We start from the raw sequence: 25,193 nt of genomic DNA on the forward strand, positions 1-25,193 counted from the left end.
TGTTGTCTAAGTCGATGAAGCTAAGTAGGCATTGTCTCCCTTCCTCTTAGTTCCCACTTGAGGGTATCCTCGTGACTATGTTCCATATGTAGAAAAACTTCTGGATCATTGGTGCATCGAGGTCGGTGTCGATGTCAGAAAGCCACCCGCCATGGCTAGCCTCCTCCACTATGCACCCTTCAAGAGCTCTCGTTGCGACTCAACACGAGTTTCGGGAAGCGGTTACAAAACTTAGATCCATCGTGACATCTATCCATCTAGAAGACTATGTTGCAACGTTTCCTCAGAATTCCACTTTACAATGGCCACCTTTGGCCTCGTTCCTCCTTTCCAAAGAAATCCTCGAGATATCTTCAATATCTTGGTTCCATACTTAGTTGGGACGTCTGAATACATCCGCGTGAACACCGACATTGCTGCAAGAGTCGTCTTGACCAAGACAAGCCTTCCTCCACATATGATGGTGAGATAGTAGTAAAGATAATATAGCAAATATAGTGTACCTTCAGTTGTCAACGATAATAGAGTACTCAAGGTAGAACTACAACATGGTAGGAAGTCCCTGGCGGTTTTGAAATCTGAGGCACACACCTAATCGTTGCGCTCGCGCCTAACCCGACAAATAGAAGAACCCTAGAGATAACTGCATGGGGGGATTCCACAGACCCAACGCTTTTTTCCCTGTGCATATGGTGTTACACCGAGGTCATTATGGAATGGCAAATACGGCTAACTCCGCGCTACATTGTGTGGTATGGCACAAAATAGGTGTCATGACAGAACTGTTTGAGCCGCCATTAATTGGTGTGCCATTTATAGTGATTCTTGGAAGGCGCTTTACTATGCTAACTTAGTACATAATTTTAGAAAGGGTAGTAATTATTTTTATTGAATATTGTTAATTAATGCATGTATCAATAAGATATTACATGCATACATAACAAATTGTAACACACAAACAACTTCAAATACATATCACATGATTCCATAGTTTCATGGCAAACACTTGATAGTAAGTAATATATACATTGACCTATTCTACTGACATGATTTTTGGGCATTCTCCATCGTACCTATGTATCTTCATCATAAACACTCTAGATCATGTTTGTTGATTTCAGTTCATAAACGAAATTATCAGCATAAAAAGATAGTGTAAGGATGCCCATGATACATATGAATGTGTACACTCTCTAGTATCATAGTAAAATGATATAAAATGGATGTTTTGAAATGACCATAGATCGTTTTCCACTTATAGTTGTTAATGTGTAATTGGAACACTCCTTGCTTTCTCCATATAACCAACATCTCTCTATCTTCACTTGAGAAGGTACCTTCTGTATAGATCTTCCATCATCTGACAAAGTTGTATCAAAGACTAGGAAATAAAAAAACATATTCTCTATCAAGAGACCATACATGATCACCTTATACTGATCTTACACTACACTAGGTTCATCAAGTAGAACCTCTTAAAATGGCAAGGCCAACACCTCTATTCTGATCCTTAATGGCGTGAAATCCTCATTTGAATAAATCACCGTGTGTCTCTTGAAGCCACTCGACATAAAAGAGAGCCTTCGTCATGTTATCAAATACAATGAGATATGTAGATGTTGTTAGCCAATATAAAACACCTCCTAAAAGAGTTGTTGGATTCAAATCATGAACCCATGTCATCTCTACGGATGGTATGGATGCAACTGAATCTCATGTGCGTATTTCTGATGAGTACCTTTGTACCTCTACTTGTTTAGTGTTTGTGATATCCAAACAACCAAGAAATTACTTGTGTGACAACTGTGGATAAATGATCCACTGTGATTATTGGAATATATAATAGTGTCGTTGAACTTAGTTGTAACCTAGGATGCCCTTAAGGGTGAGGAGTACCGGAGAAAAGGCCGGTGCGGTAGTAGTGTGTGGCGCGCCCGGGAGGGGGACTGCAAGATCGAAGGAGGGTGGCACGACGGATATGAGGACAACGGGGTCAACATATGGCCCCACGACGAATAATGATACGATACGATCAAGGGTGTGTGCCAGAGAAGTGGTGTTGTTGCATGAGGTTGGATTTGACTCATGTGGGTAGGGACAAGAGGTGGGTGGCGTAGATTCGACCAAGGATTTTGTTATATTGTGATCCAAATTCATATACTAAAGGGAGGCTAACTTCTGACGAGCGGAGCGAGGCCCGTCGCCGGAGGCTTGGGCCGAAGCGTATATTTTCCCTGTAAGCCGCCGCTAGGGTTTTGTCGCATCATTGTACACCCACGGTGTTTGTAAACACCACCGAAATAGTGAAGTTTTGCTGGCTGGCGCCCTTGGTTTTTCCCTTGTGTGTTGCAAGGGTTTTCAAATTATGCTGATTCAGATTATGCTGATTCAGATTATGCTGGCGATTTGGATAAGAGAAGGTCCCTCACAGGTTATGTGTTTACAGTTGGTGGATGTGCTGTTAGCTGGAAGGCTACTTTGCAGGATGCTGTTGCATAATCTACTACTGAGGCTGAGTACATGGCTATTGCTGAGGCAGGTAAAGAGGCTGTTTGGCTGAAAGGTTGATATGCTGAGCTTTGTGGAGATAATTCTTGCATTAAGTTGTTCAGTGACAGTCAAAGTGCTATTTATCTTACTAAAGATCAGATGTTCCATGAGAGGACAAAGCACATTGATATTAAGTACCACGCAATCAGAGATGTGGTTGCAAAAGGTAAAGTGAAGGTATGCAAGATTAGTACTCATGATAATCCTGCTGATATGATGACTAAGCATGTCCCTGTGTCCAAGTTTGAGCTTTGCTCAAGCTTGGTTGGTATAACTATTTAGCCCAAGTGGCTATTGGCACCAGCAAGTGTTTTCTTTGTTGATTCAGGTGATTGTTGAAGTTCATGCTACAAGGAATTTGTCTCAAGGTGAAGTTTGTTATATTGTGATCCAAATTCATATACTAAAGGGAGGCTAACTTCTGACGAGCGGAGCGAGGCCCGTCGCCGGAGGCTTGGGCCGAATATTCCCTGTAAGCCGCCGCTAGGGTTTCATCGCATCATTGTACACCCACGGCGTTTGTAAACACCACCGAAATAGTGAAGTTTTGCTGGCTGGCGCCCGTGGTTTTTCCCTTGTGTGTTGCAAGGGTTTTCCACGTTAAAATCTCGTGTCCTCTGCAGTGTTTTACTTTTCGTTCTTCGTTTATTGTGCATCTCGATTATAACAGATTTTTCTTCGACGAGCTCTACGTGAGCGGAGGAGGTCATTCGGGTAACGTTGACTCGTTGAGCACTGGGTCACTCTTACCCTTGTACATTTTTGCGAACCACAAGAACTGGACCCACAAGAATGGCATGCATCATCTAATTAAACACACTTTGGGAACAAACAAAATACCAACCATATAATGAAGTGCTTAATAAACAAACAAACTTTGTAACATATCATCAATGACTAATGCCCACAGATAGACCGTTTAGTGAGTTCCAAACCGACTGGGATTCATGCATCACATTCTTGCACACTACTCGAATCCCATCTAGTGAATCTGTGATCTCTCTTTTTTGGCATTTTGCTTTGCTTCTTCCCGGTACTCTTGGTATTCTTGGGTGTTCAACCCGCTAGGTTTCTTGGTCGCTTCATTCCAAGTTTCCAACAAGGTACACTATAGTTGCGGCGAGTATTGATCATCGAGCCACACCAGGTAGCAGCATCTCAGCGGGTTTGCTCGGTTGCAGCCGAGGAACCTTGGCCGCTATTCTCGCCATCGTATGCGACATGTCTGCGAGGTGGTCTTTTGCAATAACATGTTGTTTTGAATACGGCGGGCTTCATTACAACACCTTGAAAGGATGGATCATGGATCCATATTGGCACGCCGCATTGCAAGATAGCGCCAATTAAGTTCGTGAACTTGAAGACCAAAAAGGGGATACCGATAAAAACAAACCGAAGAAATTGATCGACACGAAGTGCATAATTACCCTGGTACTCGATCCATCGTCTTCTTCGTGTCGCCATCAGCCGGTTGCCTCAACTATCTCCGTCATCACCCGCTGCAGATTCGGGAGACGAGTATTGTGGAGTGAATTTGCGCGAGACGTGGATAAACTTAAGCGTGATCTAAAATGATAGGCTGGACAGTGGTGGACCGCAGTAGTCGCCGACACATGTTTGAGTAGCCAAAACGGTAGGACCCAGTTTAAATGTCAGGTCCAAATCCACAATGCGATAATATATGCCTATGTTCATCTACCGCGACATTAATAAACGCTAGTCAACTTTTCCCTCGACTACGTCGAAATTATCCGTCGGCATGGGATATACCACAACTGAAATACATGCGACGGCTTTTTTTTTTTTTTTTTTTGCTGCCGGGAATGCTCATCCGCCGTCCAAAAACTTTTGCATGCAACTAGGTCGTGTGCAGTCCAAAATATCCACCGAGTATGGGGATATATTTTGTAGTGTAGGCTTGAGGACAACATGAAAGCTTATGTGGACATCAGCTTTGGTCAGAGCCAATCCAGCACCTTCAGCTCACCGGTTGAAACAGTTGCAATAGACCTCTTGAGTCATACGTGAGATTTTTTGTGCATGTGGTGGCCTCCACGAGAAACACGCGAGGGGGTGTTACATTGTATGGGGATTTCCTAGCTCGTCTTGGATTCAAGTCTCAGGCTCTCAGTTATTGTAATTTGGATTCCTCTTTCCATCGGTTCAGCCACGAAAGAGGATGGGGTTTTGCCAAAGTGCGCTCTGCTCGTAAGCCACCAATCTTCCAACTGATCTGTGATTTGAGGGCTGGCCACTTGAATACTTGATGCATTGAAGCAGTGTGACAAACCTGTCGAGCGTAAACTGTGGTCCGTTGTGTCCTCCAGCAGATATATGTAACAATGAGCAGTCTGATCGTTCAAGCCATGCCTTGACCCTCTATCCGACGTCCACAGCTGTATTGTATACCATGCCATGAGAATACCTTGCATTTCAATGGAGTCCGGCACTTCCAAATGCAGTCTGCTCCAGCGAATCGGGTCGATCCTTGTGAGAGTCTGATCCTTATATATCGATCGAGCTGAATATTGGCATGTAGACGACCATGGCCAGCTGCCCAGCTGGACTGGTTCGGAAGTGCGGGGTCAAGAGCTTCCCTGCTGATCTCGCTCCACAACTTGGCAAGCTGCAGAGCTCCTTGTGTATCCACCTACTGTTATGCAGACCAGCTTGCACCATCCTGGCATTACCATTACTTGTGTTCCTGGCCAAGCACCAAGGGCGCAACGTCACTCAATCTCTCCAAAAGAAAGTTTTTAAGACCGTCTGCCCGTCTCCAACTTGAATCTTGATGAGACTGTCAAACGCTGCACTAGCCATAGCATCTCTCTCCTTTTTTTTTTTTGAGATGAGCCATAGCATCTTTGATAAGCGGCAGTCCTTGCCACGGTCTGACGGTCTGTTGTCCGTCCTGCGCAGCACTGGCAGCATACTCGAAGAGCTAAACCCTGGAAGAGGATGATCTACTCTCCCAAACGATGACAATCGCCCTAGTCGGCAGGCGAGATCGTAGGTAGCAAAAAGACCAAACAAAGCCCTTCGCAGCTGGTGGTAAAATTCCAAAATCACACGAAAAACATTGGATTATTCAGAACGCTCTCACTCTGAACCCAGAGCAGCTGACTACTGCGGTCATTATCACAGAAAAGAATCATGCATGTCCCTGCCCTCACGCCATAAATACAGATGGTGAAAAATGAAATAAAACCCCGGATATGGTACCAACTATCCAAGCCAAAGTTACACAGGGCAACGGCAGATTTATACAACGCATTTTGCCCACTTTCACAGGCTTCTCTCTACAAAATCGAATATCCTCTCCTCCATATAGATCCGGTCATCTAGCTGGCGTGGCATATGCCTCTCGTCGGGAAAGAGGAGGATCTCGTAGGGCTTGCGTTCCGCCATCAAACGGTTGATGAGCCTAGCCGTGTGCCTGAAATGCACGTTCTCGTCAATCATCCCATGGACGAGGAGCAGCTTTCCCCTCAGATTCTTCACATGGTGCATGATTGACCCATACTCGTAAGCATCGCTGTTCTCAGAGGGCAGTCCCAGGTACTTCTCTGTGTAAAAGGTATCGTACCCGTCCCATGCAGTCACCGGGGCACCAGACACTGCGCAGCAGAACACTTCAGGGAACCGTGCGAGGCACATTGCTGAGAGAAAGCCACCATAGCTCCAGCCATAAAGACCGATATGGCCAGGCTTCGCAAGGCCTTGCTTTATTAACCACTCAGCACCCGTTAGTTGATCTTCAGCATCGACACGACCGATGTTGTACTTCAGCTGTCCCTCAAAATGCAAACCTCGCCTCGCAGATCCCCGGTTGTCCATCTGCAAGGATATATATTGTCATGAGTATTAACATGAGATAACTAATAGATACAGGTTCTGCGTTACTGCAAGTTATATGCATCTAATTCATATACTCCCTCCGATTCATATTACTTGATGCTAATATAGATGTATCTAGACACATTTTAGTTGTAGATACATCCATTTTAGCATTAAGTAATATGGATCGGAGGGAGCATTATCATTTATGTACTCATTATTTCAAGGTTTTCAATTGTTAGGGGTGTGCGTGTGCCACACAGCAGGTGTACAATAATAGCATTCCAAATTTAAGCCATCGCCCAGGCTTCTCAGAGCAAAGAAATTTGAACCAAAGATTGACCAATATTATTGGAATGCTACTTTAACTGTACAAGTGTGCTGAAAACCGTTGGCATTCTAAGATCTTCAATAGCTCTACGGTTTTTTGAGAGAGAAGGATCTATAGTTTGTTAAAAACAGTCGAAACATGCATTCCATGCAGTAAAATATATATTGACGAAGCTTTACAGAGAATATGTGTCTAACAGCAGAAATTAAGTACGCAACTCGACCGTTCTTTGTTACATACACCACTGCTAGACAGCCAAGCAAATTTTCAATTTTATGAGGTACTAAGTACCACAAGAAGTGAATGCAACAACTGGATATTCCCTCTATGCTTGATAAACAATTTTTTTATTTTTAACATACTTTGGTTTTGTCAAATGTGGCATTAGTGTATTTCTTTTCAAATCTTGTTAAAACTGAAAACAGCATGCTTCCACATGCTTAGAAAATCATTTACATATAGAGAGTTATGGACAATGAAATTCAGCGTACTAGAGTGGAGTTGATATTTCTGAGCAATGATATTTTATACATTTAAGTTAACAGCTCTGAAACTGATAGTGATTTGTAAAATATGATATGCATTGCAAGTTGCTTGGCTCTAATGTAATTTTTTTCTTTTTTGATGTCCCTATTTTTAATAAGAAGTTCACCTATGTGTAATGCGTTGGAAAAAAAAAAGAACTTCTAGTAGATAACTCTACCTCAAGCAGAACAAAATAATAGTAAACACCGCATATTTACCTTCCAAACTAATATCCCCTTACTTCGAAGATACTGAGCTCTCATGTCGACTGTACTAATCCACGAATCACTAACGAGCTGGACACTGGGTCCACCATAAACGTTTATTAGCGTTTTGTAGGGAGGCGGTCCATATTTCTTCTCATCGGGAAGGTACAGAGTACCATAAAAAGAAGTTCCATCCTTTCCTGAAAACTGGACCATCTCTGGAGACAACTGTTGAAACTTTTTAAGGGGCTGAACTGTCAGTGGCTGCTCATAAATAGGCATTATTATACTTCCATCAAGCAAAGAACACAACCGAATCACAGGTGGTGATTTTACTGAGTCATACACATCAATAAACCTTATCAACTGATGATCAAGAATTACTGAATGCCTTCCAGTGCCACGGGTCAACCTCTTAGGGGTTTGCAGTGGAAGGCTCCAATCAGGAAAGAGGTTGGTATAGTACAGATTTGTCTCTAATGGTCCATCCAGTGTTCCAGTAAAATACACAAGACCAGAACTCTCATTGACACCAGCAATTTGGTCGACCATCCAATCACCTTGTGTGACAGGCCCTAAGCACTCACCATTCTTGTCATGAATATACAAGTGTCTAAATCCTGTACTCTCACTGGCCCAAATAAAGCCTCCTGGGTGCTTGCTATTCACTCCATTGTCTAGAGGAGTGAAACAATCGTGTAATGTTATCCATATATCATGCTCTTCTTCTAATAAGACTTCCCTTTTACCTGTGGCAATATCAAACTTAAGTAGCTTAAGTTTTGTGTGGGTTCTGTTGAGAACTTGAACCGCAAGAGCATTATGATGCATCCAGCTAACTCTAGCTAGATATTCTTCATCACCATGAGCACCATTTGATTCTCCACAAAGGAGATCCATCCAAGTTACCTCTCCTCCACCAGAAGAAACAACTCCAAGACGAACTTTAACATTAGCTGCTCCAGCAAATGGGTAAGCATGATCTTCTTGAGCATCTAGACCAACAGAACTTTTGCCCTGATGCATAATTCTGTATAGTGGAATGGTAGATGAATCTACTTCAGTAAATGCAAGGTGTTTACTATCAGGAGACCACCAGAATCCCATCTTCCTTTCCATCTCTTCCTAAAGTGAGGAACGCAACTCATTAGATAGCAATCATCAAAAAAAAACTCATACCAATGCTGATGGGTCATGGTGAGTACCTGTGCAATATACTCAGCAAGTCCATGCACCTGAAAAGATAGAACAAATACAAACAGTTAAATTTGGAGTTTTTCCGCACTTCCCCTGTATGTACAGTTGTAAGAATACTGTTAGCGAAAGAACATGCATGCTGTTAATGATGATGACGAATTATTGGTGGAAGGGGATGGACACTCATTTTTTTGGCAGCTTAAGGGGGTGAATTTAAGCTTGCTAGCTTTCAGTTAAGCCCAAACATAAGCCAGCTGATTGGCCCTGGCTTTATCTTATTTTCGTGGCAGGCTTAATATTAACCTCAAATAAAAAGGCCATGGTAACAAGAGCTGACATGGAATATTTGAACTACAACTATTAATGATTACACATGTTGTGATAAATTATTAGTATACAGTTTCAGTTTGAAGCATAGTCATGTCGAGTTACATCTCAACAGCCAAGCATAAAGAAGGATCTAGGAGTCAATATGGTACAATATTTTGCTGCATGCTGAACAAAACTTGGAGATGGTAACACACAGCAAGTGCGAATATGCTCGTATTAACACACTATTGTTAACAGAGAACCAAGGAACTACCTTTCCACTCTCTCTTGCACCGAAGGTCAATTGCCTAGTTTCCCCATCACCAAAACCCAAGTTATATATCGTGCACTGCAGTTCATCATCCCTGACATATGCAATCATGGTTCCGTCTGGAGATAGATGTGGGTCAATAATTGGTGATGTGGAAGAACTTTGTAGCATGAGTACTGGTTCAGAGCCAGATAAATCCTGGAAGTAAACCTGTTAAAAAAAGCACAAAGTACAATTATACATCTCTTACAAATCAACTATCTCCCAGATGTACAAGTATTTTCAGAAGCATTAAAACTATATCAATATCAGGATATGCACAATACAAGGCATTTCTGTGCAATGCAGCAATGCCAGATTAACAATGAAGAAAATCAATGCAAACTCTCTCCCCAGTTAACTGATTCCTATCCAAATTCTTCTTCATCCACCCGATTTTTTTCTTCTTTTGTTCTGTGATACTTCCTCTGTTCCCTTTTATAAGACGTTTTGGCAGGCTTAGTTGGCTTGCCAAAACATCTTATAAAAGGAAACAGAGGGAGTATTTCTCTATTCAATCCTGCACTGGGTTTTAACAGTACCGAGCAAGGCAATATGACCTTTACAATCTTATGCAACCAATATTCAGATAGGACTACTCTACGTACGATTGCCAGTATCTACACAATTCTGATGTCCTAGTGTGCGGCATACATCCATCGTGAGAAAATTTGATTCTACGCATAGCAGTGGCGTATGTCAGCTTCCTAATGCACCAATACAATATGTGGTACTACACATGAATAGATCGTGCAAGATCACAAGCACAAATCTGCAGAGACCAGTGGATTGAACTCTGTCTTTCTGTAAATTGCTATAGAGTTAGAAAGAAATCAGCAAGATACAATATCAATCAGCTTAGTTTCAATCAATTAGCTTATTCGGCATCAAATCAACCGGGACTAGTAACCAAACTCAAGTTATGCAGTGAAGTAGCAGCAGAAAGTTGTAGGGAAATTACGAACCCCGGATGGGAGAGGCACGACAATGCCGGCACGAGAAGAGGGGGCGGCAGACCGACGGGCACGCCACTCGTAGCGTGTGACCCCAAGGCCGCGCTCCCGGGAACGCTCGCGGCGCAGCCGCTCCTCGGCAGATAGATTGCCCTCCTCGAGCCCGCCGCCGTCAGGCGGGGCGAACAGAAGCTCCTGGCGGCGCTTTGCTGGGTCGAAGGTGAAGGCCTTGCGGTGGAGTGTGCCGTCGGGGCTGTACAAGAAGGCCACTCGCCGGTCGTCGGGGCTAAAGCTGAGCGCCACCGGCGACTCGTAGCCTGGCAGAGGATGCTGCACGATATCCTCCACCCTCATGCTGAGACACCCAGTGGATTCCTCATTGCCTCCGCAGCCGCCGGCGCTGCTGCCGGCGACGAGGGAGTCGGCGAGGGGCATCTCCGTCTGGAGGCGCGGTTTCTTGCGGTTGTGCTGATCCGCCCCCGCCACGTCAAGCGATCGCATCGACCGCGAAGCAGCCGCCGGGAGCCCGGGTCTGTCGTCCCGAGATCGCGGTTTGTTTCCTTTACGGGCTGTAACACCGTGATCTTGCCGACGGAAGCCTGGGATCTTTCCGCCGGAAAGCCAAGAAACGACGAGCTTTCCCCTCCAAAGAGGTCGGAGAAGGGTCGCCGGATCGGAGGCAGTGGGGAATAGAGATCGGAGGCCGCCGCTTGGGGAAGGGGGAGGAAGAGAAGTGATTTTGCTTGGAGTTTGGTCTTTTGGTTGTTCCAAGGAGCCTATACTATCTGTAAGTTTGTTGAGCCTCACAGCCTATTCGCAACTTTTTTGTTTGTTTTTGGATTACTTTTTTTGGGGACGGGTATCGTGGTTGACTGGGTTCATCTGCAATCCTATCCTGGACTTGGATAAGAGATCTCCTTTAGTTTCTGAGAGGCTCTGGCTAAGAAATTCGGTGGATGGAATGGAGAAGCTCATCTCAACATATGATGGAAATTTGGTGAAGGAAGGCTGATAAGTGTGGTTGTTTGGATAGAGCGATTTAGTGTTGAGTTTTAGCAACACTTTTACTGTATAATTTATTTGTGAGCTTTAATTATTAATCACCAAAAGGAGGAGACGGAAAGTGCATCGATGAATTTACATGATTTATGGCTAGGAAATTAAGCAACTAATCACTTGTTCAAGTGTTGCAGTTGTTATTACAATTTGCTAGTTGGAATAAGTCATTGACCCCTAAAAATCGAGAAAAGGGATTGCTCCTATGAACAATATAACATCAGAATTTTCTTATCAAACATGAGGGAAATGAGCCTTTGTAAAACACTAAAGATTCCTCAAAGTATCCAACAACTTTCTCTATTTTTCCACAAATATGCATTCTCAGAAACATGACACACTATGTACCGTAACTCTAAATCGGTGAGGATGATTAAATGGCATGAAACTCAATTTTTGCATTTCCTTTCATTCTAGCAGGACCGCTTGGAATAGCTCCCCAAAAGTGTCAAGCTAAGTGATGTTCATTGCCTATGCATTCGCATGTATATGTCTCGCACTTCCAAGTTGATCTGGAACCTTCGACCACACAATTGGCATTCTTGTCCAACTCTATTTTAGAGAGTGCTATGTTAGGACTAGAACCTTAAAGCATATATTTTCGAGACTACTAGCACAATGTTCCTCATAACTTGTAATTTTGATCCAAAACCTTCGAGTGTTCTATCTTGCTACCTTTGCGATGTTGCGTTTTCTGCAAGACTTATGAGCATGCGGGAACCATCGGGTGTAGAAGAACATGTACGTCAACTAGAGAGCGTTGAATAGGCAATGTTTTAAAATTAGTGAAAGTCGGTTGATTTTAACAATTTCTTTTTGTACTTCTTTGCTTAAAAAAAAATCTAAGCTTGCAAGTTACAAAGAGCATACTTGTGGAAAAGTAGATTGGATGAATGTAAAGGACCTAGAAGATGTATCTCGAGGTTCGGATAGTTGGTTCACTAGTAGAAAAACGCTTATAGGTGGAGCTTAGTTCTGTGGCGCACCACAAAAAATGCGCCACAGAAAGTTATTTTGTGGCGCACCAGGCACGGTGCGCCACAGAAATAGCTTAATTTTGTGGCGCACCATGGATGCCACAGAAATTGGGTGGGGCCAGCTCCAATCATTGGTTTCACTATTTCTGTGGCACACAGGATCACGTGCGCCACAGAAATAAGGCATTCTGTGGCGCACTAGTCCTGGTGCGGCACTGAATTAAGACTTTCTGTGGCGCACTGATGCGTGTGGTTGGCACGTCCGTTGGGAACCCCAAGAGGAAGGTGTGATGCGCACAGCGGCAAGTTTCCCTCAGTAAGAAACCAAGGTTTAATCGGACCAGTAGGAGTCAAGAAGCACGTTGAAGGTTGATGGCGGCGAGATGTAGTGCGGCGCAACACCAGTGATTCCGGCGCCAACGTGGAACCTGCACAACACAACCAAAGTACTTTGCCCCAACGAAACAGTGAGGTTGTCAATCTCACCGGCTTGCTGTAACAAAGAGTTAACCGTATTGTGTGGAAGATGATTGTTTGCAGAAAACAGTAGAACAAGTATTGCAGTAGATTGTATTTCAGTAAAGAGAATTGGACCGGGGTCCACAGTTCACTAGAGGTGTCTCTCCCATAAGACGAACAGCATGTTGGGTGAACAAATTACAGTTGGGCAATTGACAAATAAAGAGAGCATGACCATGCACATACATATCATGATGAGTATAGCGAGATTTAATTGGGCATTACGACAAAGTACATAGACCGTCATCCAACTGCATCTATGCCTAAAAAGTCCACCTTCAGGTTATCATCCGAACCCCCTCCAGTATTAAGTTGCTAACAACAGACAATTGCATTAAGTATTGCGCGTAATGTAACTAGTGACTACATCCTTGAACATAGCACTAATGTTTTATCCCTAGTGGCAACAAAGACATCCATAACCTTAGAGGTTCTTGTCATCCCTCCGCATTCACGGAGACATGAACCCACTATCGAGCATAAATACTCCCTCTTGGAGTTACTAGCATCAACTTGGCCAGAGCATCTACTAATAACGGAGAGCATGCAAGATCATAAACAACACATAGATATAACTTTGATAATCAACATAACAAGTATTCTCTATTCATCGGATCCCAACAAACGCAACATATAGAATTACAGATAGATGATCTTGATCATGTTAGGCAGCTCACAAGATCCGACAATGATAGCACAATGGGGAGAAGACAACCATCTAGCTACTGCTATGGACCCATAGTCCAGGGGTAGACTACTCACACATCACACCGGAGGCGACCATGGCGGCGTAGAGTCCTCCGAGATGATTCCCCTCTCCAGCAGGGTGCCGAGGCGATCTCCGGATCCCCCGAGATGGGATCGGCGGCGGCGGCGTCTCGGGAAGGTTTTCCGTATCGTGGCTCTCGTGCGGGGTTTCGTCACGAAGACTTTTATAGGCGGAAGGGCAGGTCAAGAGGCGGCACGGGGCCCCACACCACAGGCCGGTGCGGCCAAGGGGGGCCACGCCGCCCTAGGGTGTGGCCCTCCGTGGCCCCTCTTCGTCTCTCCTTCGGACTTCGGAAGCTTCGTGAGAAAATAGGCCCCCGGGCTTTGATTTCGTCCAATTCCGAGAATATTTCCTTACTAGGATTTCTGAAACCAAAAACAGCAGAACAAAGAATCGGCACTTCGGCATCTTGTTAATAGGTTAGTTCCGAGAAAATGCACGAATATGACATAAAGTGTGCATAAAACATGTAGATAACATCAATAATGTGGCATGGAACATAAGAAATTATCGATACGTCGAGACGTATCAGCATCCCCAAGCTTAGTTCTGCTCGTCCCAGCAGGTAGAACGATAACACGGATAATTTACGGAGTGACATGCCATCATAATCTTGATCATACTATTTGTAAAGCATATGTAGTGAATGCAGCGATCGAAACAATGTATATGACATGAGTAAACAAGTGAATCATATAGCAAAGACTTTTCATGAATAGCACTTCAAGACAAGCATCAATAAGTCTTGCATAAGAGTTAACTCATAAAGCAATAATTCAAAGTAAAGGCATTGAAGCAACACAAAAGAAGATTAAGTTTCAGCGGTTGCTTTCAACTTGTAACATGTATATCTCATGGATATTGTCAACATAGAGTAATATAATAGATGCAATAAGCAAGTATGTAGGAATCAATGCACAGTTCACACAAGTGTTTGCTTCTTGAGGTGGAGAGAGATAGGTGAACTGACTCAACATTGAAAGTAAAAGAATAGTCCTCCATAGAGGAAAAGCATCGATTGCTATATTTGTGCTAGAGCTTTGATTTTGAAAACATGAAACAATTTTGTCAACGGTAGTAATAAAGCATATGCATCATGTAAATTATATCTTATAAGTTGCAAGCCTCATGCATAGTGTACTAATAGTGCCCGCACCTTGTCCTAATTAGCTTGGACTACCGGATCATCACAATGCATTGTTTTTACCAAGTGTCACAAAGGGGTACCTCTATGCCGCCTGTACAAAGGTCTAAGGAGAAAGCTCGCATTGGATTTCTCGCTATTGATTATTCTTCAACTTAGACATCCATACCGGGACAACATAGACAACAGATAATGGACTCCTCTTTTATGCATAAGCATATACCAACAATTAATAATTTTCTCATTTGAGATTTGAGGATTGTTGTCCAAAACTGAAACTTCCACCATGGATCATGGCTTTAGTTAGCGGCCCAATGTTCTTCTCTAACATATGCATGCTTAACCATATGGTGGTAGATCTCTCTTACTTCAGACAAGACGGACATGCATAGCAACTCACATGAAATTCAACAATGAAAAGTTGATGGCGTCCCCAGTGAACATGGTTATCGCACAACAAGCAACTTAATAAGAGATAAAGTGCATAATTACATATTCAATACTACAATAGTTTTTAAGCTATTTGTCCCATGAGCTATATATTGCAAAGGTGAATGATGGAATTTTAAAGGTAGCACTCAAGCAATTTACTTTGGAATGGCGGAAAAATACCATGTAGTATAGGTAGGTATGGTGGACACAAATGGCATAGTGGTTGGCTCAAGTATTTTGGATGCATGAGAAGTATTCCCTCTCGATACAAGGTTTAGGCTAGCAAGGCTTATTTGAAACAAACACAAGGATGAACCGGTGCAGCAAAACTCACATAAAAGACATATTGAAAACATTATAAGACTCTACACCGTCTTCCTTGTTGTTCAAACTCAAAACTAGAAATTATCTAGACCTTAGAGAAACCAAATATGCAAACCAAATTTTAGCATGCTCTATGTATTTCTTCATTAATGGGTGCAAAGCATATGATGCAAGAGCTTAAACATGAGCACAACAATTGCCAAGTATCACATTACCCAAGACATTTATAGCAATTACTACATGTATCATTTTCCAATTCCAACCATATAACAATTTAACGAAGGAGAAACTTCGCCATGAATACTATGAGTAGAAACCAAGGACACACTTGTCCATATGCTACAGCGGAGCGTGTCTCTCTCCCATAAAGTGAATGCTAGGATCCATTTTATTCAAACAAAACAAAAAACAAAAACAAACCGACGCTCCAAGAAAAAGCACATAAGATGTGATGGAATAAAAATATAGTTTCAGGGGAGGAACATGATAATGTTGTCGATGAAGAAGGGGATGCCTTGGGCATCCCCAAGCTTAGACGCTTGAGTCTTCTTAGAATATGCAGGGGTGAACCACCGGGTGCATCCCCAAGCTTAGAGCTTTCACTCTCCTTGATCATGTTGCATCATACTCCTCTCTTGATCCTTGAAAACTTCCTCCACACCAAACTCGAAACAACTTCATTAGAGGGTTAGTGCACAATATAAATTGACATATTCAGAGGTGACACAATCATTCTTAACACTTCTGGACATTGCATAATGCTACTGGACATTAATGGATCAAAGAAATTCATCCAACATAGCGAAAGAGGCAATGCGAAATAAAAGGCAGAATCTGTCAAAACAGAACAGTTCGTATTGACGAATTTTAAAATGGCACCAGACTTGCTCAAATGAAAATGCTCAAATTTAATGAAAGTTGCGTACATATCTGAGGATCATGCACGTAAATTGGCTTAATTTTCTGAGCTACCTACAGGGAGGTGGACTCAGATTCGTGACAGCAAAGAAATCTGGAACTGTGCAGTAATCCAAATCTAGTACTTACTTTTCTATCAACGGCTTAACTTGGCACAACAAAACACAAAACTAAGATAAGGAGAGGTTGCTACAGTAGTAAACAACTTCCAAGACACAAAATAAAAACAAAGTACTGTAGGTAAAAACATGGGTTGTCTCCCATAAGCGCTTTTCTTTAACGCCTTTCAGCTAGGCGCAGAAAGTGTGTATCAAGTATTATCAAGAGATGGTGCATTGTTATCATGAGCTCCCCCATCCATAGTGGTACTAAGGGCTTTGTCAATTTTAGGCCTATAATAATACTTCTTTGGTCTAGGCACTTTAGAGACATACATAAACTTTTGCTCCTTACCCACATAAGCTTTCTCCTTATATTTAAGAGAAGAAAATGTTGAACCCAAGGTTCCCATAGCTTTTTCAAGTTCGTCAATCCTATTGATTTGATCATCATGGACAGCATTAGTTCCTAGGACACTAATTCTTTCATCAATTCCTCCTAAGGATTTATCTAGTTCATCAGTTTTATCAAGTAATATTTTCAATTTAGCTTCAATACTTGGAAAAATTTTCTCTATGGTTTCCAATTTTTTCATAACATCTTCAAGAGAGATTTCAGTTTTAACTTTATCAACAGGGGTATTCCAAATAAGCTCTCAATAATGCAACTAGCTTCTAATGCAGGAGTACTTAGGAAGTCACCTTTTGCGAGACTATCAAGAACATATCTATTCCAGCTAGAGATACCAACATAAAAATTCCTGAGTAAAATAATGGTGGAGTGCTTCTTAGTGCATCTATTATGAGCATCGCTAATTCTATACCAAGCATCTCTCAAACATTCTCCCCCTCGTTGCTTAAACGTGCGAACTTCAACTTCAGGATTACTCATTTTAGTAGTAGTAAATAAAGCAAACTAGATAAAGTAAATGCAAGTAAACTAAATTTTTTTGTGTTTTTGATATAGCAAACAAGATAGCAAATAAAGTAAAACTAGCAACTAATTTTTTTTGTATTTTGATTTAGTGCAGCAAACAAAGTAGTAAATAAAACTAAGCAAGACAAAAACAAAGTAAAGAGATTGAGAAGTGGAGACTCCCCTTGCAGCGTGTCTTGATCTCCCGGCAACGGCGCCGTAAATTTGCTTGATGCGTGTGGTTGGCACGTCCGTTGGGAACCCCAAGAGGAAGGTGTGATGCGCACAGCGGCAAGTTTCCCTCAGTAAGAAACCAAGGTTTAATCAGACCAGTAGGAGTCAAGAAGCACGTTGAAGGTTGATGGCGGCGAGATGTAGTGCGGCGCAACACCAGTGATTCCGGCGCCAACGTGGAACCTGCACAACACAACCAAAGTACTTTGCCCCAACGAAACAGTGAGGTTGTCAATCTCACCGGCTTGCTGTAACAAAGAGTTAACCGTATTGTGTGGAAGATGATTGTTTGCAGAAAACAGTAGAACAAGTATTGCAGTAGATTGTATTTCAGTAAAGAGAATTGGACCGGGGTCCACAGTTCACTAGAGGTGTCTCTCCCATAAGACGAACAGCATGTTGGGTGAACAAATTACGCTTGGGCAATTGACAAATAAAGAGAGCCTGACCATGCACATACATATCATGATGAGTATAGTGAGATTTAATTGGGCATTACCACAAAGTACATAGACCGTCATCCAACAGCATCTATGCCTAAAAGTCCACCTTCAGGTTATCATCCGAACCCCTCCGGTATTAAGTTGCTAACAATGAGACAATTGCATTAAGTATTGCGCGTAATGTAACTAGTGACTACATCCTTGAACATAGCACTAATGTTTTATCCCTAGTGGCAACAACACATCCATAACCTTAGAGGTTCTTGTCACCCCTCCAGATTCACGGAGACATGAACCCACTATCGAGCATAAATACTCCCTCTTGGAGTTACTAGCATCAACTTGGCCAGAGCATCTACTAATAACGGAGAGCATGCAAGATCATAAACAACACATAGATATAACTTTGATAATCAACATAACAAGTATTCTCTATTCATCGGATCCCAACAAACGCAACATATAGAATTACAGATAGATGATCTTGATCATGTTAGGCAGCTCACAAGATCCGACAATGATAGCACAATGGGGAGAAGACAACCATCTAGCTACTGCTATGGACCCATAGTCCAGGGGTAGACTACTCACACATCACACCGGAGGCGACCATGGCGGCGTAGAGTCCTCCGGGAGATGATTCCCCTCTCCGGCAGGGTGCCGGAGGCGATCTCCTGGATCCCCGAGATGGGATCGGCGGCGGCGGCGTCTCGGAAGGTTTTCCGTATCGTGGCTCTCAGATCGGGGGTTTCGTCACGGAGACTTTTTATAGGCGGAAGGGCAGGTCAAGAGGCGGCACGGGGGCCCCACACCACAGGCCGGCGCGGCCAAGGGGGGGGCCGCGCCGCCCTAGGGTGTGGCCCCTCCGTGGCCCCTCTTCGTCTCTCCTTCGGACTTCTGGAAGCTTCGTGAGAAAATAGGCCCCTGGGCTTTGATTTCGTCCAATTCCGAGAATATTTCCTTACTAGGATTTACGAAACCAAAAACAATGAAAAACAAAGAATCGGCACTTCGGCATCTTGTTAATAGGTTAGTTCCAGAAAATGCACGAATATGACATAAAGTGTGCATAAAACATGTAGATAACATCAATAATGTGGCATGGAACATAAGAAATTATCGATACGTCGGAGACGTATCACGCACGTGGGATGGTGCGCCACAGAAACTACACATTTCTGTGGCGCACATGAGTTCCATGCGCCACAGAACTTTTTTTGGCTCCCCACGCAACTCCACCCCCCCCCCCCCCCCCGTGGATCGCCTTTTTTACCTCTTTAAAAAATAAAAAAAAGATAAAAATTTCAAAAAATAAATTCCTTCAAGATGCCCATGTATTATGTCATCTTTTACCATTGAGAATTAACAAACAATAATTTCGACTTTTTTTGCAAAATTGCGTGGGAAAATCATCAAACTGGATTTCTGGTTGCATACGAACTAAAAAAAAACGCATAAATGTTCCCACGAAAAATCTACATCCGAATTCACCGGGGCTTGCCCGGTTGGACAATTTTTAGAATCTCAAAATTCCAAAAGAGTAAAAAGTTACAGGCAGTTAAAGATTTTTTGCTGCAAAATACAAAAAAAAAATGTGGCGCACCAAGTGCCCATGCGTCACAGAATTAACGTTCACAATTTGAAATTTCTGGCGCCCACTTCTTCTTCTCTCCTCCATTTCTCCCTTCTCCACTTCTCCCCTTCTCCCCTTCTCCACTTCTCCCCTTCTCCACTTCTCCTCTTCTCCTCATCTCCTCTTCTCTTCCTCTCCTCCACTTCTCCACTTCTCCTCTCCTCCACCGGCGACCAACTCCGGCGAACAACTCCGGTGACCTACTCCGGCGACCTCCTCCGGCGACCACGACCAACACCTCCTCCGGCGACCACCTCCTCCACAACAACCACCTTCTCCTCCTCCTCCAGCGACAACAACAACCACCACCACCACCACCTCCTCCTCCTCCTCCTCTACCAGCTCCTCCTCTACCACCACCACCACCTCCTCCTCCTCCTCCTCCTCCACCTCCTCCTATTCCACCACCTCCTCCTCCTCCGGCCGGCCTCATCCTCCACCCACCCACCCACCCCATCCACCCCACCCACGCAACCAACCACCCACCTCCGGTGACCTTCCAGAAAAATAAAAATAAAATTCGGCGGCCCCAGATCTAGATCTAGATCTAGATCTGGCCGCCACTTTTTTTGAAATTAAAAAAAATATGTGGCGCACCGGCGGTGGTGCGCCACAGAAATAAGATTTTCTGTTTCTGTGGCGCACCACCGCCCGATGCGCCACAGAAATAAGACTTTCTGTGGCGCATGGGCAGGTGCGCCACAGAATCCTTATTTTTGTGGCGAGAATTCTGTGGCGCACCACACATGCTCCACAGAATGTTTTTTTGGTGCGCCACTGATGAGGTTTTTCCTACTAGTGGTTCTATCATGTGTCCTTGTTGTAGGAGGCTCATACACGAATTCCGAAGGATATTAAGTCCTTATTGTCATAAACCACTTATCCCTCCTTGAGCTAGGACACCAAGTCCACGATAACCACTAAGAGTTAGATATTCACACATACTAGGCGAGATCTCTAGCCTTCACAAACTCGTGGCTCCTTCACAACCCAACACCAAGGTTTCCAAGTATTTCATAGTCTGCTAGGAGGCAAGTTCAACTCTCCAAAACAAATATAACCTGGGCAGTTTGACTAACATTCGAAATAGGGAAACTAAACCCTTTTTTGCTAAGTCTATCTGGACTATTTTCACTAAAAAAAACCTAACCGGACGAATATTTTGGATGAAACAAGTCGTAGTCATCTGCAAAAGTTTTTTCTTTGGTGAATGGGCATTCCCGACGGAAGGTAAGGATGGCACACACAAATTTTTGCCGTGTTAGATCCCATACCGGTAGAAAAATACACCGTGGAAGGTGGCTGGCAAGCCTGGCGCCATTTAATGCTGCGGCGGGTTAAGGGAGGCACCTATTAGTATGTCATGGATTGTGAGCGAAGTTAATTATGGATCTCATGCTAGAGAATAATCAACCGCATTTCGCTGGCTGGTCAGGCATGTCTCAATGACTAGTTTGACCCACCACCTCCTGGTCGAGCCTTTCTTTGCCTTAAATCTATATCTCGTACTCCTTCCCGAAAGCTTCCTGGGCGGTGAGCGGCAGCAGCGGCGGTGGTGACCGTCCTAGTTCCTGATGGCGACTCAAATATGCAACGTCAGATGGGGCGGGTATGTAAGTTACTTTTTTCTTGATACAAGAAAAACCGGTATCATGAACCGTATAATTTGGGATTTTCTCAGGAAGATGTAGTGTCGTAGTGGATCTATGACCCGGGCTGGAACGGTGTCCCTATGGCTTATCACTACAAAAGAACATGTTTGTCTACTAAATTTCCGCCCAAACTCGCCACATTTGAGGGCAAGCACACCAGTCATATGTTCTATGGTTGTCACTTCTTAACCCCAACGTGTGCGTACCTGTTATAGATTGATTGGCCACACTCGAATCAACTACAACGAGGATTGGTCCAAATATGGAAGGTAACTAATTAAAGAAGTGAGTGATTACTCGGGTTAGAGGAGTTGGAGATGGAAGCAAGTGAGGCAGCCACGGTGGGACTTGGGCATTCACTAGAGGCGATTTGTGGAACCTATGAGGGTATGCCCAAATATCTAGAGGCTAATTAGGGATACTTTAGATGATGTATCTATTAGCATTATTGATGATTAATGAGTGTATATTTTTAATTAGTAATAACTAGTTTATGTTTCTAAGTAACAACATTTTGCCAAAATTGGCCATGTTTATTTTACTGGGAAATGAAAAATTGGGGGGGCTCCATGGGCCATTTATGCAAATGTGACCCACTTTTGCAAGGGCCCATATAAAAAAACCCTAACCCCCGCTCCCAGCTGGCATTTTCTACTTAACAACTACTCCCAACTGTAGGATAACGTTGCATAGAAAACAAAAAATTTCCTACTGCGAACACGCAATCCAAGCCAAGATGCAATCTAGAAGACGGTAGCAACGAGGGGTTTATCGAGTCTCACCCTTGAAGAGATTCCAAAGACTACAAGAGGAGGCTCTTGTTGCTGCGGTAGACGTTCACTTGCCGCTTGCAAAAGCACGTAGAAGATCTTGATCACGATCCCTCCGCCGCCACGAACGGGCAGCACCTCCGTACTCGGTCACACGTTCGGTTGTTGATGAAGACGACGTCCACCTCCCATTCCAGCGGGAAGCGGAAGTAGTAGCTCCTCTTAAATCCGACAGCACGACGGTGTGGTGTCGGTGGTGGTGGAGAACTCCGGCGGAGCTTCGCTAAAGCACGCGGGAGCTATGGAGGAGAGGGGGCGGCTAAGGTTTGGGAGGGGGTGGCCGGCCACTTGAGGGGTGCGGCCAGCTTGTGGTCTTGAGGTGGCCGGCCCCCTCCCCTTGTCCCTCATTATATAGGTGGAAGCCCCAAGGGTTGGACTACAAGTCTCCGAATAAGACACGAACCCAAAACCTTCCATATGATAGGGAAACCTACCCAAGCTAGGACTCCCACTAGAGGTGGGAGTTCCACCTTCCATGGAGGGGGTGGCCGGCCCCCCTTGGGGGAGTCCACTTGGGACTCCTCCCCCACTAGGGTTGGCCGGCCATGGAGGTGGAGTCCCTCCGGGACTCCACCTTCCTTGGTGGTTTCTTCCGGACTTTTCTAGAACCTTCCATAGAACCTTCCGCATCATTTTAATTCACATAAAATGACATCCTATATATGAATCTTATTCTCCGGACCATTCCGGAACTCCTCGTGATGTCCGGGATCTCATCCGGGACTCCGAACAAATATTCGAACTCCATTCCATATTCAAGTTCTACCATTTCAACATCCAACTTTAAGTGTGTCACCCTACGGTTCGTGAACTATGCGGACATGGTTGAGTACTCACTCCGACCAATAACAATTAGCGGGATCTAGAGATCCATAATGGTTCCCACATATTCAACGATGACTTTAGTGATCGAATGAACCATTCACATACAATACCAATTCCCTTTGTCACGCGATATTTTTACTTGTCCGAGGTTTGATCTTCGGTATCACTCTATACCTTGTTCAACCTCGTCTCCTGACAAGTACTCTTTACTCGTACCGTGGTATGTGGTCTCTTATGAACTTATTCATATGCTTGCAAGACATTAGACGACATTCCACCGAGAGGGCCCAGAGTATATCTATCCGTCATCGGGATGGACAAATCCCACTGTTGATCCATATGCCTCAACTCATACTTTCCGGATACTTAATCCCACCTTTATAACCACCCATTTACGTAGTGGCGTTTGGTGTAATCAAAGTACCTTTCCGGTATAAGTGATTTACATGATCTCATGGTCATAAGGACTAGGTAACTATGTATCAAAAGCTTATAGCAAATAACTTAATGACGAGATCTTATGCTACGCTTAATTGGGTGTGTCCATTACATCATTCATATAATGATATAACCTTGTTATTAATAACATCCAATGTTCATGATTATGAAACTAAACATCCATTAATCAACAAGCTAGTTTAAGAGGCATACTAGGGACTTCTTGTTGTCTACATATCACACATGTACTAATGTTTCGGTTAATACAATTATAGCATGCATATAAACATTTATCATAAACACAAATATATAAATAATAACCACTTTATTATTGCCTCTAGGGCATATCTCCTTCAGTCTCCCACTTGCACTAGAGTCAATAATCTAGATTACATTGTAATATACCTAACACCCATGGCATTCTGGTGTTGGTCATGCTTTGCCCTAGGGAGAGCTTTAGTCAACGGATCTGCTACATTCAGATCAGTGTGTACTTTGCAAATCTTTACTTCTCCATCTTCGATGTACTCGCGAATCGAGTGGTAACGCAGCTTGATATGCTTCAGCCTCTTGTGTGACCTTGGCTCTTGTGCATTGGCGATGGCACCCATGTTATCATAGTAAATGATTAATGGGTCCAATGCACTAGGAACCACACCGAGATCTACAATGAACCTCTTCATCCATACCGCTTCTGATGAAGCCTCTGAAGCCGCTATGTACTCTGATTCTGTTGAAGACTTCGCCACCGTGCACTGCTTCGAGCTTGCCCACCATCGCAGCACCATTCAATATAAACACGTACCTGCATTGTGACTTAGAGTCATCGGGATCGTTGTTCCAACTTGCATCGGTGTAACCACTTACAACGAGCTCTTGGTCACCTCCATAACAAAGAAACATATCCTTAGTTCTTTTCAAGTACTTCAGGATATTCTTGACCGCTGTCCAGTTGTTCCATTCCCGGATCACTTTGATATCCGCTAGTCAAACTAACAACATGTGCTATATCCGGTCTAGTACATAGCATGGCATACATGATAGATCCTCGCCGAGGCATAGGGGATATTACTCATCCTTTCTCTTTCTGCTGTAGCCGGTCCTTGAGTCTTACTCAAGACCTTGCCTGGTAACATAGGTAAGAACCCTTTCTTACTTTCGTCCATTCTAAACTTCTTTAGAATCTTGTCCAGATATGTACTCTGTGATAGCCCTATTAGGCGTCTTGATCTATCTCTATAAATCTTGATGCCTAATATATACGATGCTTCACCAAGGTCTTTCATTGAAAAACTATTATTCAAATAACCTTTAACACTGCTTAATAGTTCTATATCATTCCCGATCAATAATATGTCATCTACATATAATATCAGGAATGCGACAGAGCTCCCACTCACTTTCTTGTAAATACAGGCCTCTCCATGACACTGTATAAACCCGAAGTCTTTGATCACCTTATTAAAGCGTCGGTTCCAACTTCTTGATGCTTGCTTCAGTCCATAGATTGAACGCTGAAGTTTGCATACTTTGTCAGCATTTTTAGGATCGACAAAACCTTTGGGTTGTACCATATACAACTCTTCCTCAATGTCTCCATTAAGGAACGCCGTTTTGACATCCATCTGCCAAATCTCATAATCGAAAAATGCAGCTATTGCTAACAAAATCCTCACAGATTTTAGCTTCGCTACAGGTGAGAAAGTCTCATCGTAGTCAACTCCTTGAATTTGTCGGAAACCCTTTGCGACAAGTCGAGCTTTATAG

At 43.5% G+C, this 25,193-nt stretch overlaps 1 protein-coding gene across 1 annotated transcript; it reads right to left on the reverse strand.

The window, feature by feature from the left end:
• Nucleotides 1-5,615: 5,615 nt before the first annotated feature.
• On the reverse strand, nt 5,616-11,144 carry LOC127307458 (uncharacterized). The gene is made up of 5 exons (XM_051338189.2): nt 10,231-11,144; nt 9,230-9,436; nt 8,655-8,684; nt 7,462-8,574; nt 5,616-6,387 (listed from the first exon to the last, which is right to left on the reverse strand). Exons 1-5 carry the CDS (start codon nt 10,717-10,719, stop codon nt 5,836-5,838), a joined length of 2,391 nt encoding a protein of 796 aa, XP_051194149.1. The 5' UTR covers nt 10,720-11,144; the 3' UTR covers nt 5,616-5,835.
• Between the last annotated feature and the right edge of the window lie 14,049 nt (nt 11,145-25,193).

The sequence above is a fragment of the Lolium perenne genome, chromosome 6, assembly GCF_019359855.2.
Source record: "Lolium perenne isolate Kyuss_39 chromosome 6, Kyuss_2.0, whole genome shotgun sequence".
NCBI lineage: Eukaryota > Viridiplantae > Streptophyta > Magnoliopsida > Poales > Poaceae > Lolium > Lolium perenne.